The sequence below is a fragment of the Salvelinus sp. IW2-2015 genome, unplaced genomic scaffold, assembly GCF_002910315.2.
Source record: "Salvelinus sp. IW2-2015 unplaced genomic scaffold, ASM291031v2 Un_scaffold16672, whole genome shotgun sequence".
Classification (NCBI taxonomy): domain Eukaryota; kingdom Metazoa; phylum Chordata; class Actinopteri; order Salmoniformes; family Salmonidae; genus Salvelinus; species Salvelinus sp. IW2-2015.
In genome coordinates this window covers 15252-34178 of record NW_019957702.1, presented here as the reverse complement: position 1 = coordinate 34178, position 18927 = coordinate 15252, and the positions used below count along the sequence as shown (strand labels likewise).

The window sequence follows — 18927 nt, the reverse complement described above, 5'->3', positions numbered from 1 at the left end:
AGTAGAGCTAGCTGAGACCCCAGCCAGTACCCAGTACTAGAGCTAGCTGAGACCCCAGTCAGTACTCAGTAGTAGAGCTAGCTGAGACCCCAGTCGTACCCAGTAGTAGAGCTAGCTGAGACCCCAGCCAGTACCCAGTAGTAGAGCTAGCTGAGACCCAGCCAGTACCCAGTTGTATACTAGCTGAGACCCCAGCCAGTACCCAAGTAGTAGAGCTAGCTGAGACCCCAGCCAGTACCCAGTAGTAGAGCTAGCTGAGACCCAGACAGTACCCAGTAGTAGAGCTAGCTGAGACCCCAGCCAGTACTCAGTAGTAGAGCTAGCTGGACCCCAGCCAGTACCCAACAGTAGAGCTAGCTGAGACCCAGTCAGTACCAGTAGTAGAGCTAGCTGAGACCCAGCAGTACCCAGTAGTAGAGCTAGCTGAGACTCCAGTTAGTACCCAGTATTAGAGCTGCTGAGACCCCAGCCAGTACCAACAGTAGAGCTAGCTGAGACCCAGTCAGTACCAGTAGTAGAGCTAGCTGAGACCCCAGCCAGTACCCAACAGTAGAGCTAGCTGAGACCCCAGCCAGTACCCAACAGTAGAGCTAGCTGAGACCCCAGCCAGTACCCAACAATAGAGCTAGCTGAGACCCCAGTCAGTACCCAGTATAGAGCTAGCTGAGACCCCAGCCAGTACCCAACAGTAGAGCTAGCTGAGACCCCAGTCAGTACCCAGTAGTAGAGTAGCTGAGACCCCAGCCAGTACCCAACAGTAGAGCTAGCTGAGACCCAGCCAGTACCCAACAGTAGAGCTAGCTGAGACCCCAGCCAGTACCCAGTAGTAGAGCTAGCTGAGACGCCAGACAGTACCCAGTAGTAGAGCTAGCTGAGACGCCAGCAGTACCCAGTAGTAGAGAGTAGAGCTAGCTGAGACCCCAGCCAGTACCCAACAGTAGAGCTAGCTGAGACCCCAGCCAGTACCCAGTAGTAGAGCTAGCTGAGACGCCAGACAGTACCCAGTAGTAGAGCTAGCTGAGACGCCAGACAGTACCCAGTAGTAGAGCTAGCTGAGACCCCAGCCAGTAGAGAGTCAGATGTAGACAGTCGGACACTTTGACAAGCTATTAATTTTAGACCACAGAAGATTTGTAGAGGCATTGACATTGTCCATGTTGTCGCGTTCCCTTGATGTGGAGCTAAAAGCGGTCATTGTAATTAGATGTTTGCGACAGGGGTAGGCCGAGCGGTAGACTTCTCCCTGGGACATTGGTTTTCACCACGGTATTGTGGTTCAGGGCTAGAGAAACATCCGTCCCCTGCGGAAGGCTATGCCGCATGCTACTGTAAAATTAGGCCGCCAATTGAAGTTACTGTTCTGTCGTTTTTTTCTGGCTGAAGTTATGTCAGTGTAGGTCTGGTTTTCAGTTTTTTATTGGCACAGGTCATTTGATTAGTTTTCATGTAAACTGTTTTAATTTAATTTGTAAAGGGGAAGAAGACAAATGTTACTTGTTTTTTTTTAGCATTTAATCCTGTTCGGTTAGGGTTGGATTTCTGTTTGCTGTCCGTACGGGAGGGTCCAGCTCGTGGACGTCTGCTCATCAGAATATTACATATCAGGAGATGGAACAGTCCCGTAATGRGAACGGAGCATGCCCACGTTCAAACGTTATCCATTACAAATACCATTTGTTGAGCTGATATGAATATTTAATTGTATTTGTCTGTGGCATCACATGCAATTCGTTTTATTGGATATGTTTGTAATCAAATTTAGACAAAAAAATGTCTCACTTGGATTTTTTTCTTTTAAAACACAAAAAAAAGGTATGCATTATTTTGCTATAGTTTCATGCTAACGTACTTTTGAATTGTCGATTTTGAGAAATCACTTTAATCCCTGTCACATCATTATGTGATGTGTAATCTTGTGACTCAAAGGAACGTCTAAATTATTGCTTAAAATGAATAGTAAATATAAAAAGGATTTATTAACATCAGGTCTGCATTATGTCACACGTTGAATTAAAACATGACATATTCTGTACCCTTGGGGAAGGTATCTTGTTCTCTCCTTAGATTTAGACACACGGATATGTTGTAGAGAAACGACTTCAATTAACATAATCACTGACCTCATTATTATTGTGCACTGAACTGAGAGGGAAAGTTTTCTTCCTTTGTAATTAGGAAATTATAGAGATGTCCTCAAACTGTTCTAGTTGACTTCTAGCACGAATCCATGGCAATAGACAACCACACCTAGTGCTCATATGACTGTTCTGGGTTCATTTTTATATGGTCTCCACAACATTACTTGCTAGTTTATTCATTTGGATGGAATTTAAGTATACGGTATTACTCTGCCAACTGTCACTCCAGTGCCACATTCTAACGAGTCCCAAGTTATTCGATGCCTGTTCTATCAAGAGTGACCTAATGGAAATGGTGAGTGTGTTTCCGTTCACACACGTTTACGTCTTCTAGAGAGAACAGATGGAAGACAGGCTTTGAAGTGTGTTGATGTTTCAGGACCTCTCTCCACAGAGTCAGTCGGGAAACTACAGGGTCAGTCGGGAAACTACAAAAGGGAGAATATAGTAGGGAGACTACAGGGTCATTAGGGAGACTACAGAGTCAGTCGGGAAACTACAGGGTCAGTAGGGAAACTACAGTATGGAGAATATAGTAGGGAGACTACAGGGTCAGTAGGGAGAATACAGGGTCATTAGGGAGACTACAGTGTCAGTAGCGAGACTACAGCGTCAGTAGGGAAACTACAGCGTCAGTAGGGAGACTACAGGGTCAGTAGGTAGACACTACAGCGTCATTAGGAGGAACTACAGCGTCAGTAGGGAAAATACAGGGTCAGTAGACTAAAGTAGGAGACTACAGGGTCATTAGGGAGGACTACAGCATCAGTAGGGAGACTACAGTGTCATTAGGGAGACTACAGGGTCAGTAGGGGAAGGGACTACATGTCAGTAGGGAGACTACAGGTCAGTAGGGAGACTACAGTGTCAGTAGGGAGACTACAGCGTCAGTAGCGGAAACTACAGCGTCAGTAGTGGGAGACTACAGGCGTAGGAGACTACAGCGTCGTAGGGATAGCGTCAGGTCAGTAGGGAGACTACAGCGTCATTAGGAGACTACAGCGTAGTAGGGAAACTACAGGGCAGTAGACTAAAGTAGGGAGACTACAGGGTCATTAGGGAGACTACGTCAGTAGGGAGACTACAGTGTCATTAGGGAGCACTACAGCGTCATTAGGGTGACTACAGGGTCAGTAGGGAGACTACAGCGTCACTATTAGGGAGACTACAGCATCATTAGGCGAGATTACAGGGTCAGTAGAAACACAACAGTAGAGAAATTATCAACTAGGGAGAACTACAGCGTCAGTAAGGGAAACTACAGGTCACTAGGGAGACTACAGCGTCAGTAGGGAGACTACAGCGTCATTAGGGGACTACAGGTCAGTAGGGAGACTACAGGGTCAGTAGAAACAACAACAGTAAAGAACTACACTAGGGAGACTACAGCGTCAGTAGGAGACTACAGGGTCAGTAGAAAACACAACAGTAGAAGAACTACACATAGGAGACTACAGCGTCAGTAGGGAGACTACAGGGTCAGTAGAAACACAACAGTAGAGAAACTACACTGATGAGACGCTACAGCGTCAGTAGGAGACTACAGGTCTGCTAGTGAGAAACACAACAGTAGAGAAACTACACTAGGAGACTACAGCGTCCAGCTACAAGGGAGACTACAGGGTCAGTATAAAACACAATCAGATAGAGGAACTACACACTATGGAGACTACAGCGCTCAGTAGGGAGACTACGGGTCCAGAATTAGGAAAACCACAACAGCTAGTAGACGAACTAAACATCACTAGGAGGGACATACGAGCCGTCGAGTAGGCGAGACATACCCTTAGAGTATCCCCAGTTAGCAACACACAGATAGAGAAAAACTCTACCACTTAGGGAGACGACAAGCGTCGTCAGGAGACCTACAGCGGTCAGTAGAAAACAACCAGTGAGAGAAACTACCAACTAGGGAGACATACCTAGCATCGGTAGGGGAGAACTACAGGAGTCAGGTCGAAACAAAACGTCTTAGAGAAACCGTACACTACTGGCACGACTACGGAAGGGAGACTGTTAGGAAATGCAGATGCATTCAGGTGTGGTCAGAATTGCTGGTGTTAAGAAGGTAAGATACAACAAACATTAATACAAATAGCAGTTGTTGAAAAATGCAGGCCTTTTTTTGTAATTTATGAAGATGGTCATTATTTCATACTAACAGAGTCGTCGGTTGTTGTTGCCGCCCCCTTCGCGGAAAAGGAATTAGCATAAAAAAAACCTCCATAAAAATCTTCCTGTTTAAGCTATAGATAGCTGTTCTTAGGGACCATCAATGCTGCAGAAATGTTTTGGTTCCCTTCCCCAGATCTGTTCATCGTCACAATCCTGTCTCGGAGCTCTATGGACAATTGCTTCGACCTCATGGCTTGGTTTTTGCTCTGACATGCACTGTCAACTGTGGAACCTTATATAGACAGGTATGTGCCTTTCTAAATCATGTCCAATCAATTGAATTTACCACATGTGGACTCCAATCAAGTTKTAGAAATATCTCAAGGATGATCAAAGGAATCAGGTTGCACTTGAGCTCAATTTAGTCTCATATTTTTTAAATGTTTTTAATTTCACCTTTATTTAACCAGGTAGGCTAGTTGAGATCAAGTTCTCATTTACAACTGCGACCTGGCCAAGATAAAGCAAAGCAGTTCGACACATACAACACAGAGTTACACATGGAATAAACAAAACATACAGTCAATAATACAGTGGAACAAAAGAAAACTAAAAGTCTATATACAGTGAGTGCAAATGAGGTAAGATAAGGGAGGTAAGGCAATAAATAGGCCATGGTGGCGAAGTAAATGAAAATATAGCAATTAAACACTGGAATGGTAGATGTGCAGAAGATGAATGTGCAAGTAAGAGATACTGGGGTGCAAAGGAGCAAGAKAAATAAATAAATACAGTATGGGGATGAGGTAGTTGGATGGGCGGTTTACAGATGGGCTATGTACAGGTGCAGTGATCTGTGAGCTGCTCTGACAGCTGGTGCTTAAAGCTAGTGAGGGGGGTATGAGTCTCCAGCTTCAGTAATTTTTGCAGTTCGTTCAAGTCATTGGCAGCAGAGAACTGGAAGGAAAGGCGGCCAAAGGAGGAATTAGCTATAGCGGTGACCAGTGAGATTGAAAACAGCAGAGGTGTATTTGGAGGGCAAGTTGGTTAAGATGATATCTATGAGGGTGCCCGTGTTTACGGATTTGGGGTTGTACCTGGTGGTGGCTGTGTTGGCCAGGTAATGATCAGACCTGGTGTGGTATATAGCCATGGCAGGATTAGACGATCACAGACCTTGGATGTCTCTGGTTGGCCAGGTACATGATCAGACCTGGCTGTGTTGGCAGGTAATAATCAGGCCTTGGTGTGTTGGCAGGTAATGATCGACCTGGTGTGTTGGCCAGGTAATAATCAACCTGGTGTGTTGGCCAGGTAATAATCAGACCTGGTGTGTTGGCCAGTAATAATCAGACCTGGTGTTGTGGCCAGGTAATAATCAGGCCTGGTGGTGGCCAGGTAATAATCAGACCTGTGTGTTGGCCAGGTAATAATCCAGACTGGATGTTTGGCAGTAATAATCAGACCTGGTGTGTTGGCCAGTAATAATCAGACCTGGTGTGTTGGCCAGGTAATAATCAGGCCTGGTGTGTTGGCAGGTAATGATCAGACCTGGTGTCGTTGCCAGGTATATTCAGACCTGGTGTATTGGCAGTAATGATCAGACCTTGTGTGTTGGCAGGTGTAATAATCAGACCTGGTGTGTTGGCCAGGTAATAATCAGACTGGTGTGTTGGCCAGGTAATTAATCAGGCCTGGGTGTTTGGCCAGGTAATAATCAGACCTGGTGTGTTTGGCCAGGTATAATCAGACCTGGTGTATTGGCAGGTAATGATCAGACCTGGTGTGTTGGCCAGGGTAATAATACGACCTGGTGTGTTGGCCAGTAATAATCAGACCTGGTGTGTTGGCCAGTAATAATCAGACCTGGTGTGTTGGCCAGGTAATAATCAGACCTGGTGTGTTGGCCAGGTAATAAATCAACCTGGTTTGTGGGCCAGGTAATAATCAGACCTTGTGTGTTGCCAGGTAATAATCAGACCTGGTGTGTTGGCCAGGTAATAATCAGACTGGTGTGTTGGCCAGGTAATAATCAGACTGGTGTGTTGGCCAGGTAATAATCAGACCTGGTGTGTTGGCCACGGTAATTAATCAGACCTTGTGTGTTGGCCAGGTAATGATCAGACCTGGTGTGTTGGCCAGGTAATAATCAGACCTGGTGTGTTGGCCAGGTAATAATCAGACCTGATGCTGTGGCCAGGTAATATCAGGCCTGGTGTGTTGGCCAGGTAATACTCAGACCTGGTGTGTTGGCCAGGTAATAATCAGGCCTGTGTGTTGGCCAGGTAATAATCAGACCTGGTGTGTTAGCCAGTAAAATCAGACCTGGGGTGTTTGGCCAGGTAATATCAGCCTGGTGGTTGGCCAGGTAATAATCAGACCTGGTGTGTTGGCCAGGTAATAATCAGACCTGTTTGTTGGCCAGGTAATGATCAGACCTGGTGTGTTGGCCAGGTAATAATCAGACCTGGTGTGTTGGCCAGGTAATACTCCTGCCTGGTGTGTAGCCAGGTAAAATCAGCCTGGTGTGTTGGCCAGGTAATACTCAGACCTGGTGTGTTGGCACGGTAATAATCAGCCTGGTGTTTTTGCCAGGTAATAATCAGACCTGGTGTGTTAGCCAGGTAATAATCAGACCTGGTGTGTTGGCCGGTATGATCAGGCCTGGTGGGTTGGCCAGGTAATAATCAGACCTGGTGTGTTGGCCAGGTAATAATCAGACCTGGTTGTTGGCCAGGTAATGAATCAGACTGGTGTGTTGGCCAGTGTAATAATCAGACCTGGTGTGTTGGCCAGGTAATACTCCTGCCTGGTGTGTTAGCCAGGTATAATCAGGCCTGGGTGTTGGCAGTAATAATCAGACGTGGTGTGTTGGCAGGTAATACTCAACCTGGTGTGTTGGCCAGGTAATAATCAGACCTGTGTGTGGGCCAGGTAATAATCAGACCTGGTGTGTTGGCAGGTAATAATCAGACCTGGTGTGTTGCCAGGTAAAACAGCCTGGTGTGTTGGCCAGGTAATAATCAGCCTGGTGTGTTGCCAGGTAATAATCAGGCCTGGTGTGTTGGCCAGGTAATAATCAGCCTGGTGGTTGGCCAGCGTAATAATCAGACCTGTGTTGGCCAGGTAATAATCAGGCCTGGTGGGTTGGCCAGTAATAATCAGACCTGGTGTGTTGGCCAGGTAATAATCAGACCTGGTGTGTTGGCCAGGTAATAATCAGGCCTGTGTGTTGGCCAGGTAATAATCAGACCTGGTGTGTTGGCCAGGTAATTACTCCTGCCTGGTGTGTTGCCAGGTAATAATCAGACCTGGTGGGTTGGCCAGGTAATAATCAGACCTGGTGTGTTGGCCAGTAATACTCCTGCCTGGTGTGTTGGCCAGGTAATAATCAGACCTGGTGGGTTGGCCAGTAATAATCAGGACCTGGTGTGTTGGCCAGCTATAATCAGACCTTGTTGTGTTGGCCAGGTAATACTCCTGCCTGGTGTGTTGGCCGATAATAATCAGACCTGGTGTGTTTGTCAGGTAATACTCCTGCCTGGTTGTGTTTGTCAGGTAATGATCAGATCTGGTTTGTTTGCCAGGTAAAATCCGGTCATAATAATGTGTTTGCTAGGTCCAGTTGGCTGCCATTTGTTACTTTCCAATACTAATTGTTCTTAACGCCTGCATTGGCAAAAGGGACACTTTTGTATACAGAGAAGCCACATTTAACACTCTGTTCAGACCTCAATGCTGCAGGAAATTAGCTTGTTTTTACCTGCTTAGTTGACCTCAAAAGAAACATAGTTTTGCTACTATGTCCTATAAATTAAACATGTTAAGATTGGTGGAATTTCATGTATTTGCCATGGTCAAATAAAACTGTACACAAAACTCCATGTAGTATATTCCCACGCCTCAGTCAGTTCAGGGTGTATAATTCAACATCGTCTTGGATAGCACAACAGTCAGAGGCTTGGGCAACCTGAGTTCCCTTTTTGGTTCAACTCAATCACCATGTTGACTAACAGACAGCACTTAATTCAGATACGGCTGGGAGGAGAAAAAATGTCCGGTGAATCGACATACCAAGACAGCCCAGCCATACGCACATTCACAAACAATTTTCATTTGTTAACTTGGGAATTGAACATGCTCTTTTGAAAGCAAATACTTATTAAAATGATCAATGAAACNGGGGGGGGGGGGGTGCAACTTGCAACTCAATATTAGGAATGTGTTCTTCATGTTTTGTACACTCAGTGCTTGATAAATTCTTGGAATGTATTTTAAAATCCTGCTTCATCACTGTAGGTGTTTTAGCTGTTAGAAGAATGCACGGTTGAGACTGTAAAGTAGTCAGCAGGCTATGATTGAAGGAGTTTATATTCTCATCTAGACACAGTACAGCTACAGACAGCACAGTTACAGACAGTACAGTGCCCTCAGGGATGTCTCTCACCGTTGTCATGGAGATCCTGCATGTTCTGTGTGGGGACTGAGATGCAGTCTATGTTGGTGTCGCTGTCCACCACTGGACCACAGAACTTAGACCCACTAGATTCCTCTCCCAGACTCTGCTGCTGGACCTCCAGCTCTGAATGACATAAATAACTGTTCTCAGTGGAATTAACTATAGAAAGAGGAATGGTTGTAGTCACAGCAGCACATCCTACAAAAAGTGCTAATGAGTAAACATGCAAAGGACAGAAAGGCCTGTACACGGTATGCTCCTACATGCAACCACCTGTGACCTGACGAAGACAGGTCCACTGCGGATAGGAAGGTTGTCATTAAAGGTGGTATAAGGAGCATACATAGTGTAGTGGGCAGGCCTAGCTGTCCTTTTTGTATTATAGTAAGAGGAACAGCTAAGTGCTCCATAGCGGTTGGTAAATTACGTTGTATTGTAGCAAGATGCCTGTGTTAGGCAATAGTAGGTCTAGAAGAACAAAGGAAAGAACAAGTATGAAGCTCATGTGGTGGGATCCAAAGAGGTCCAGGTTTCTCTGAATAGCAGTAGACGCATTACCCACATGAAAAAATACTATATTATAAACTGGGTGGTTCGAACCCTGAATGCTGATTGGTTGACTGCCGTGGTATATCAGACCATATACCATGGGTATGACAAAACATTTATTTAGATTATTCGAATTATATTGGTAACCAGTTTATAATAGCAATAAGGCACCTCGGGGGTTTGTGGTATATGGCCAATATACCACGGCTAAGGGCTGTATCCAGGCACTCNTTGGTAACCAGTTTATAATAGCAATAAGGCACCTCGGGGGTTTGTGGTATATGGCCAATATACCACGGCTAAGGGCTGTATCCAGGCACTCCGCGTTGCCTCGTACATAAGAACAGACCTTAGCTGTGATATATTGGCCATATACCACACCCCCTCGTGCCTTATTGCTTAAGTATACTATGGTATAACTACTACAGTATTCACTGTAGTGCTTTTGTGGACTAAAGTCAGCAAAAAGTATTTACTGTAGCGTACTGTAGTATTTACTCTTTACTATAGTATAAATAATGTAGTAAAGGAAAACTGTAGTATATAATATAGTAATTAATGTGGTGTTTTTGCAGATTGTACTATAGTGTAGTATTTACTGTAGTGTTTCTGCTGACATGACTGTAGTATTTACTATAGTGTTTTGGTTTTATTATCTTTGACATAGAAGTACAGGCTTTGTCCTTCAGGAAACCTACTGGAGAAATACTAAAAGAGCAACATGTCCAGAACCTGTAGGTAGGTTGGTACTGTAGGTAGGTAGGAGTGGGGTCTGAGCGCATAGTTCAGAGCTTCTGCTCTTTTCTATAACCTGTAGGTAACACAATATATGGTCTATACTTGGCATGTAGGTTTCTCACTTATGGGTGGCACAAATTGGGATTATGGGGTGGGGAATGGGCAGGGTACAGTATGTGCTAATTAGTATAGTATTCTACAGTATACTACAGTTTACTACAGAATTCTATAGTAAGTACTGTAATATTCTATAGTATACTTTAGTATTTTGTTCATGTGGGTACGTACACAAAGCAATATCGAACCAATAAAAATGTTATTTCCAGAATTAGCCACTGGAAGATGTTATCGTTTCAATATTGCTTTGTGTAGTATGTCTGCCCACTCTCTCAGCCTTTCAGAAGCACACAGAACACACTGTAACAGTCTAGAGAATGTACTGTACTAAGTGACTTACTGATGCTGGAGCTGTGAATGAGCAGATGGTCGGTTTCTGCCATCAGCCGAGTGCTCAGACTGGTCACCATGCGGTCAATACTCTTGACCACAGTCATCGGTCCACTCACCACCTGGGGCACAGGGCAGGGATAAGGGTATGGGGTTCATCATAGCAATATACTGGTCATTGGTAGTGCCCTGACCACGTGACCTGACCAGGATATTAAGCCTATAACTAGGACACAGTTTGGTCAGCTGGTCAGGAGACTCCTGGCTGTAGTTATTGGAGAAGAGCAGACACTGTGAGTGAAGCAGTGCTACGTGGGTGAGGAAAGCCACAGTGTTTCAGTCCTCTAGCTGCTCTAATACATTCAGTCTGGCTATGCTGTGCTGCTGTGACCTTGAAGGGTAGAAAGGCCTGGGAGAGGGGAGGTGGGTGAAGTGGGGGAGGCGAGCGCTGCATCAATATGAACACTTATCATATGGCTACCACTAGGATACATAGACATATAGTATATATGTTCTACGTAATTGTTGTGGATGGGTCTGTTAACCATAAAAGCACACAGTGCTTCCTTTAAAGAACATTCAATATTGTCTTTGTTGGATATTAAATAAAAATTGTTCAGAGATCATAATAGTCTGTGAAAAAGTGCTGCAGCAATATATAAATTAGACCTGTTTATTGTTACGCTAGATATAAATGGATTTAGAGCAGATTACATTTAGTGTATGTGCAATTAAGCTTTATCAAGATTCAGCCTTATGTGTTCTGTACATGTACACTAACTAATTAAGCCAAGCGTAACCATTCATTTGATAGTTTCTCGGTCATTCACAATATACATCTTACTGTCCTCTAGTGGAGATATGCTAAAATAATACTCTAGTAGTCATGTCTACATTCTTAACACCTTGTCTCTGCCTCCTCCTGTTCGCAGTCATTGCTGTAGCCTGCCACTCTGGTACCTGATGTAAACAGGGCTTCGTAAATCACTTTAAATAATTGATTGGTACCTGTTTGATGGCCTGCCACTTGGGGACGTTGTCCTGGCTGATGATGCTGTCAGCCACAGTGATGAAGGTGTGGCTGAGCTCCCCAGCGCTGTTGGTGGCCCGGCTGTGGTTCCCCTCCGTGGCCATGTCTGTGGGCACGTCTGCAGCCCGCACCAGCAGTTGGACCAGGGACAGCATGTCTCCAGGCTGCAGCCCCTCCTTGGTGTCTTCCAGGGCCTGCCTGGACATGTTGAGCAGACTGGACACCTGACCCCAGCTCATCTGGCCCCCTGACTGCTCCCCAATCACACCCTCCACACCCTGATGAACACACACACACACGCACACACACACACACACACACACACACACACACACACACACACACACACACACACACACACAAATACACACAAACACACACAAAGAGCAGAGGACGTAAAGGAAATCAAAATGTGTAGTTCAAAGAAAATTTGACATCATTTTCTGACAGAACAAAGTTAAATTGCTGTGTCAAGTTAAATAAGTTAGAGATCAATCATAAATGTCCTAATCCTGACAGGCAAACAGTGATTTATAGTAATCAGTCTTTACCTGTGTTCCATTGGAGAGCTGCATGAGGTGGTTCATGAAGGGACTGGGATGGGAGCTCTGAAACTCACTCAACCCCTTCATCTTAACATAGCGCTCTGTAACGGAGAGCCATGTGTCAGAAACAGTCCATGGTTCCTCTCTGATGTTTTGTTAGGGTATTTAGTCACAAACATTGTACAGAGTCACAACTATTCATGTTCAGTCATATCCCCTAGTGTGACGCTAAATTCATTTCACTAGTCAGTTCAGATATATACATGTTATTGTTGTACAGTAAAGAGTCATGTACTGTGATAGCCATGTTTGTTACAGTAGGTAAGTAATGGTCTAGGCCTATGTAGTGGCGGTCTAGGTAGTGGTTGACTCACCCCTGCTGGTCCTGCAGACGAAGGGGAGTGTGGTGGAGCAGTCTGCAGAGCTGTACAAGGGGAGCTGTTGTCTAGACCAGCCCTCTAGAGCCTTGCAGCCCTGCATCTCCCTCTGCCTGTGGACCCCTGCATCACAACACACAGACACACAGCATGAGACAGCTCCAGTAACTACATCATCCGTTTATTATTCTACTAAAGTTCATGGAAATACATTTAAATTACTTATTTGCGTCAAGTGAGCTCTTGATTTTGTAACACCTTTGTTTACTCCATGGTCCTCTAATTATTTGGTTTAATTTAGCATGCTGTAGCATAACATGTTTTCAATCTAAAGCAATTTACATGTATAAGTAAAATACTATCATATTTTCATATTCATATTCAACAACCTTTGAAAAACACAGACAATTACTTGCAATTAATTTAACTGTGTTTGACATTTTTACTGAAAATGGCTGCCAACAAAAAGCCAGTCAACTTGTTACTCACAGAAATGGAATCCCTTCTTTTTCGTGACGGTTTAACGTTTTGTTGCTTTTCACTATTGAGTAGAGCTCCATTCTCTTCGTAAAGCAGACCTCATACCTGCGTGAATCCCCCTCCTCTGCCCTCCACACGGCCTTTAGCCAGTGAACCAAGCTAACCAGTTTCCTCTCCCCCATGACTCTCTCTCAGACAGACATACTGGATGTGTTCAGGCAGACAGTCACTGGCTTAACTGGCCTCTTTTGAGGTAAATCACCCAGAACGATTCAACAACCAACTGACAGGGGACTGGGAACAATCACCACTGCCTCAGTATTGGATTAGTAATAGCTACGGATTGATCTGGAAGAAGGACAATAGGTTTGCAATAGAAAGCTCTATAAAGGTACCATATCAGAATTAAAAAGCTATGTGAAAGAAACAAAATACCTACATTCTGATTTTAAATCTGCAGGAGGCCACCCAAATAATGCATTCTGAATTTTGTGTGTGAACAAATCCTTCTTCAATGGAAAGTAGGCTACCTAACTAGGACTAAGAGACCACAAGGGGCATGTAAAACAAAATGGCTGACAGTAAGTTTAAATGGCCAAGATTCAACTGCCAAGATGACAATTAAACCAAACAAAAAATATATCAACATTGAATCAAAAGCACTGATAAAAAGCACATCCAATAAATATCAGATTACGGCTATATTTTATGTAGGGATCTCTCATTGTTGTGTGAGTGTTGGTGCAGTCTCACCTGGGCAGAACAGATTGGCTGACACCTCTCTTACCACTGGGTGACGGGTCATATTATCAATACTCCAGGTAAAGATAGCTTGCTGGGTCAAAGGTGAGCAGCCGTCCAGGGCACGGAACTGCCTCTGCTCCAAGGATGTGTCCCAGACATTCAGATCTGTGATATTCCCTACGAAGGGTTCAGTGAAGTTCCCTCCAAATGAGTCCTGGTCCTGCCCCAGGATAAGTATGCCCTCTCCATGTATGTCCCTGGGGGTGTCAGTCCTGGAGCCCATGGCCCCTCTCTCCCCGTCCACATAGATAGCCCAGTGGCCGTCAGCCTTGCGCCAGGTAACACAGAGGTGGTGCCAGGCCCCATCGTTGAGGAAGGAGGCCTTATAGGGGAGGTGCTGCCCATGGACAATGAGCGCCAGCAGTATGCGTCCTGTTCTGTCCACCTGCCCGCGCAGCTGGAACTCATTGGTGAAGACAGGTGCGGCATAGGAGTACATGGTGGACACCTGGTCCCACTGGGGATCCCACTGCACGCGGACACACATGCTCACCGCTGGCAGGGCCGGGAACATCATGTTGACACGACCGTAGCCCTCCTGAGAATCCCTGGGAAAGTTCAGGGCTTGGAAGAGTATGTCTAACAGGTAGAGACAGAAGAAGATCATCACTCGCTATGCTGGCCTTGATCACAACACAACGCCAAGGTATCGATCATCATTTATAGACAACTTGATAGAGTGGAAGAGATTAATGCAATATGGCATCAAGACATAGGTGTTGTAGTTGCTAAACTCACACTGTTTGGCTAGTGCCAGAGGCCTGCTCGTTGGTCTGTTGGGGTCCCTGACCCACATGGGTCCATGCAGGCCTGCCCGCCTCTGGAGCTCCAGGGTTCCCTCCTCGTCTTCAGGCTGTCCCAGGGTGGTGAGGGAGCTGAACTGGCCGCTGCAGAAGCTCTCTGCCTGGGAGAGGTCCAGGGATACGTTGACCAGCTGGAACACCCAGTCTGATGTTTGATGGACCAGACTGCCCTCTGTCATTATGACCACAAAACCACAAATAGGCATGGATCACACTTTACAGGAACACCTCTATCATCTATTTGAGCAAATCTCTATGGAAATAACAGGGAAATGACATGATATCCTAAAGACATTCTAGCATCATACATCAGGTTGTAAGAGTTGCTGCCATGGCATTGAAAGTGATTGACAGTTCCAGAACTCACCGCCTGAGTCCATCGCTCCTTTGTCTGGCCCCGGCTGTGTTGGCTCACATTCACACAGCACCTACAATAGAGGAAACATTTACTCTGCTTTATTCTGTTGGCTAGGGCATAGACATGTAATATCCTTGATATGTACTTATCCAATGAACTCAGTATAGAAACAAGCAGAACCATGGAGTCAAATGAATAGTTGTGTTTAGCCTATGAAACGTATCAAATCTACCAATAAATGTATTAATTTCTACAGTAAAACGCTGAAAACAATGAATGGATTCATATTCCACATTATTTCATTTTATATATAAGAAAGGAATAGACATTACCACTATGCAACAGAGCAGAAGCCCAGACAGGAGGGCTCCAGTCATCTCTATGTCTCAGTGTTCCACAGCTGAAACAAAACACAATGCTAACTGGTCTCTGCCTTTCAGGAGACACTTCGGTTTCTTCAATGGATCATACTGTAGCCTCTATTCATATCAAAGACCAATACACCTCTGTTCAACAATACAATGACTAACACAGTGCAGAAACATACTGTATAAACAATATTTGAAGTATTATAGATATTATACTATATTTTGTGTATATTTCAAAGAGAACCACTTCAAATAAAATAGCGATAGGCTACATATCTTACCGTATAACACACATCAAAGTTACCCTAGACCCACACTGCAACAGGTGATGTCCCCTTTTAGTGTAACTGGGCTTACTGTAGACTCGTAGAGAACAGACTGCTCCGACTCCAGCTCTTACTGCCTAGTGCTACTCCAAGGCTGCTGTAACTCTCCTTAAATACTGAGGATCACTACTCTGATTTCCTACGTGTGCTCTGACCATTGTCCAGTCTAGTCAGTTCATCCACTGTCCAGCCGCTTTAGCCTCCAGTATCTCATGCCTGACTGGTCTCTATGGAGAAGTCTCTGCTGTGCATTGTGAGGAGCATCTGTTCGTTGCCTTTCTGTCCAACAGTCAACCTCTGCCTTCAGCCAGCCCCCCCTCCCTAGCACCACCACCACCACCACACTCTTCAGCACCCTTGAATCAGTAGCATGCTTTGTCATGCAAATCGGGCCATTTTTTTTAGAACCCTACTTACGCAAGCAGTGCCAAGTGTTTGGCACGGAGAGTTCATCAAGACCTGCAGGGTGGCAAGCATTTTTGCACCATTCTTATTGTCTGCTGCTGCTTCTGCTATTTACTGTATACATCAAGGTACGCTACATGATGATAAGTATGTGGACACCTGCTCGTCGAACATCTCATTACAAAATCATGGGCATTAATATGGAGTTGGTCCCCGCTTTGCTGCTATAACAGCCTCCACTCTTCTGGGAAGGCTTTCCACTAGATGTTGGAACATTGCTGCGGGGACTTGCTTCCATCCAACCACAAGAGCATTAGTGAGGTGGAGCACTGATGTTGGGCGATTAGGTCTGGCTCGCAGTCAGCCTTCCAATTCATCCCAAAGGTGTTCGATGGGGTTGAGGTCAGGGCTCTGTGCAGGCCAGTCAAGTTCTCGACAAACCATTTCTGTATGGACCTTGCTTTGTGCACGGGGGCATAGTCATGCTGAAAAAGAAAGGGCCTTTCCCAAACTGTTGCCACAAAGTTGGAAGCACAGAATTGTCTAGAATGTCATTGTATGCTGTAGCGTTAAGATTTCCCTTCACTTGAACTAAGGAGCCTAGCCTGAACCATGAAATGCTTCCTCAGACCATTATTCTTCCTCCACCAAACTTTACAGTTGGCACTATGCATTGGGGCACGTAGCGTTCTCCTGGCATCCGCCAAACGTTATTTTGTCCGTCGGACTGCCTGAAGCGTGATTCATCACTCCAGAGAACGCTCCAGAGTCCAATGGTGGTGAGCTTTACACCCCTCCAGCCGACGCTTGGCATTGCACATGGTGATCTTAGGCTTGTGTGCGGCTGCTTGGCCGTTGAAAGCTACTTCGTTAAGCTCCCGACTAACAGTTGTTGTGTTGAAGTTGATTCCAGAGGCAGTTTGGAACGAGGTAGTAAGTGTTGCAACCAAGGACAGACGATTTTTACATGCTACGTGCTTCAGCATTCTGCGGCCCCATTCTGTGAGCTTATGTGGCTTACCACTTCACCTTGTTGCTCCTAAATGTTTCCACTTCACAATAACAGCACTTACAGTTGACTGGGGCAGCTAGAGCAGGGCAAAAATGTGAAGAAATTACTTGTTGAAAAGGTGGCATCCTATGACTGTGCCATATTGAAAGTCACTGAGCTCTTCAGTAAGGTCATTGTACTTGTAACAGTATAACTTTAAACCGTCCCCTTGCCCCGACACGGGCGCGAACCAGGGTCCCTCTGCACACATCAACAACAGTCACCCACGAAGCGTTGTTACCCATCGCTCCACAAAAGCCYCGGCTCTTGCAGAGCAAGGGGAACCACTACTTCTAGGTTTCAGAGCAAGTGACATAACTGATTGAAACGCTATTAGCGCGTACCCGCTAACTAGCTAGCCATTTCACATCCGTTACACTCACACCCCTTTTCGGACTCCTTCTTTTCCGCAGCAACCAGTGATCCGGGTCAACAGCATCAATGTAACAGTATAACTTTAGTAACATCCCCTCGCCCCGACACGGGCACGAACCAGGGACCTTCTGCACACATCAACAACGGTCGCCCACGAAGCATCGTTACCCATCGCTCCACAAAGGCCGCGGCACTTGCAGAGCAAGGGGCAACATACTTTCTAGGTTTCAGAGCAAGTGACTTAACTGATTGAAACGCTATTAGCGCGTACCCGCTAACTAGCTAGCCATTTCACATCCGTTACATACTGACAATATTTTTCTATGGCGATTGCATGGCTGTGTGCTCGATTTTATGCACCTGACAGTAACGGGTATGGCTGAAAAAGCCGAATGCACCAATATGAAGGGGTGTCCACATACTTTTGTACATATAGTGTGTCAGTACATTACATAGTCAATGAGACCTCATTTACTAACCATTGGGCGGCGCACAATTGGCCCAGCGTCATCCGGGTTAGGGTTTGGCTGGGTTAGGCTGTCATTGTAAATAAGAATTTGTTCTTAACTGACTTGCCTAGTTAAATAAAGGTAAAAAATAAAGTTAGATTGGCTCAAAAATCTAATCAAATGTTATTTGTCACATGCACCAAATTCAACAGGTAGACCTTACCGTGAAATGTTTACTTACAAGCCCTTAACCAACAATGCAGTTCATGAAATAGAGTTGAGAACATATTTTCAAAACAAAATAAAGTAAAAAATAAAATAAAAAATAAAATAACAAGGTTGAATATTTTTTTTTTTAAACCTTTGTAAAAATACTATAATGATAATGAATGACTTCCAATTCTCGGTAAACCATAGAGCATCATCTATTTTATTTAGGTTACTCTGTATATATACACTGAGTTTACCAAACAATAAGAACACATTCCTAAATTTGAGTTGCACCCTCCCTTTTGCCCTCAGAACAGCCTCAATTCGCTGGAGAATGGCCTCTACACTATGTCGAAAGCGTTCCACAGTTATGCTGGCCCATGTTGACTCCAATGCTTCCCACAGTTGTGTCAAGTTGGCTGGATGTCCTTTGTGTGATGGACCAATATTGATACACAATAAAACTGGAAACTGTGGAGCGCACCTTGCACCTAGTACCATACTACTACCAGTTCAAAGGCACTTAAATCTTTTGTCTTGCCCATTCACCCTCTGAATGGCACACATACAGTGCATTCGGGAAGGATTCAGACCCCTTGACTTTTTCCACACTTTGTGACACTACAGCCTTATTCTAAAATMGATTAAATGTTTGTGTTTTCTCATCAATCTACACACAATACCCCATAAAGACAAATCCAAAACAGTTTTTTGGAAATGTTTGCAAATTTATAAAACAGAAAACACGTAAATAACACATTTACATAAGTATTCAGACCCTTTACTCAGCACTTTGTTGAAGCACCTTTGGCAGTGATTACAGCATCGAGTCTTCTTGGGTATTGTCACGTTCTGACCATAGTTCTTGTGTGTTGTGCTTGTTTTAGTGTTGGTCAGGAC

The 18927-nt window shown here is 44.9% G+C and overlaps 1 protein-coding gene across 2 annotated transcripts; it reads right to left on the bottom strand.

Moving 5' to 3' along the window:
- Positions 1 to 8562: 8562 nt before the first annotated feature.
- LOC112081029 (adhesion G protein-coupled receptor D2-like) lies at positions 8563 to 15840 on the bottom strand. Of its 2 annotated transcripts, none has more exons than XM_024146987.2 (10): positions 15493 to 15840; positions 15176 to 15243; positions 14853 to 14913; positions 14421 to 14657; positions 13632 to 14261; positions 12396 to 12521; positions 12028 to 12122; positions 11455 to 11754; positions 10457 to 10568; positions 8563 to 8835 (listed from the first exon to the last, which is right to left on the bottom strand). In XM_024146987.2, the coding sequence occupies exons 2-10, from the start codon at positions 15218 to 15220 to the stop codon at positions 8684 to 8686; spliced, it is 1758 nt and encodes a 585-aa protein (XP_024002755.1). In that variant the 5' UTR covers positions 15221 to 15243; positions 15493 to 15840; the 3' UTR covers positions 8563 to 8683. The 2 variants fall into 2 exon arrangements, with proteins under 2 accessions (XP_024002755.1, XP_070298923.1); XM_070442822.1 differs by having other exon boundaries at positions 8664 to 8852.
- Between the last annotated feature and the right edge of the window lie 3087 nt (positions 15841 to 18927).

What these genes read in the sequence shown, in the direction of transcription:
- LOC112081029 (XM_024146987.2), bottom strand. Translation starts at nt 15,220, where the DNA reads ATGACTGGAGCCCTCCTGTCTGGGCTTCTGCTCTGTTGCATAGTG. An exon ending in AGCTCTCCAATGGAACACAG is followed by an intron (nt 11,755 to 12,027) that starts GTAAAGACTGAT and finishes TGTGTTCATCAG; the next exon opens with GGTGTGGAGGGTGTGATTGG. An exon ending in AGTGGCAGGCCATCAAACAG is followed by an intron (nt 10,569 to 11,454) that starts GTACCAATCAAT and finishes CCTGTGCCCCAG; the next exon opens with GTGGTGAGTGGACCGATGAC.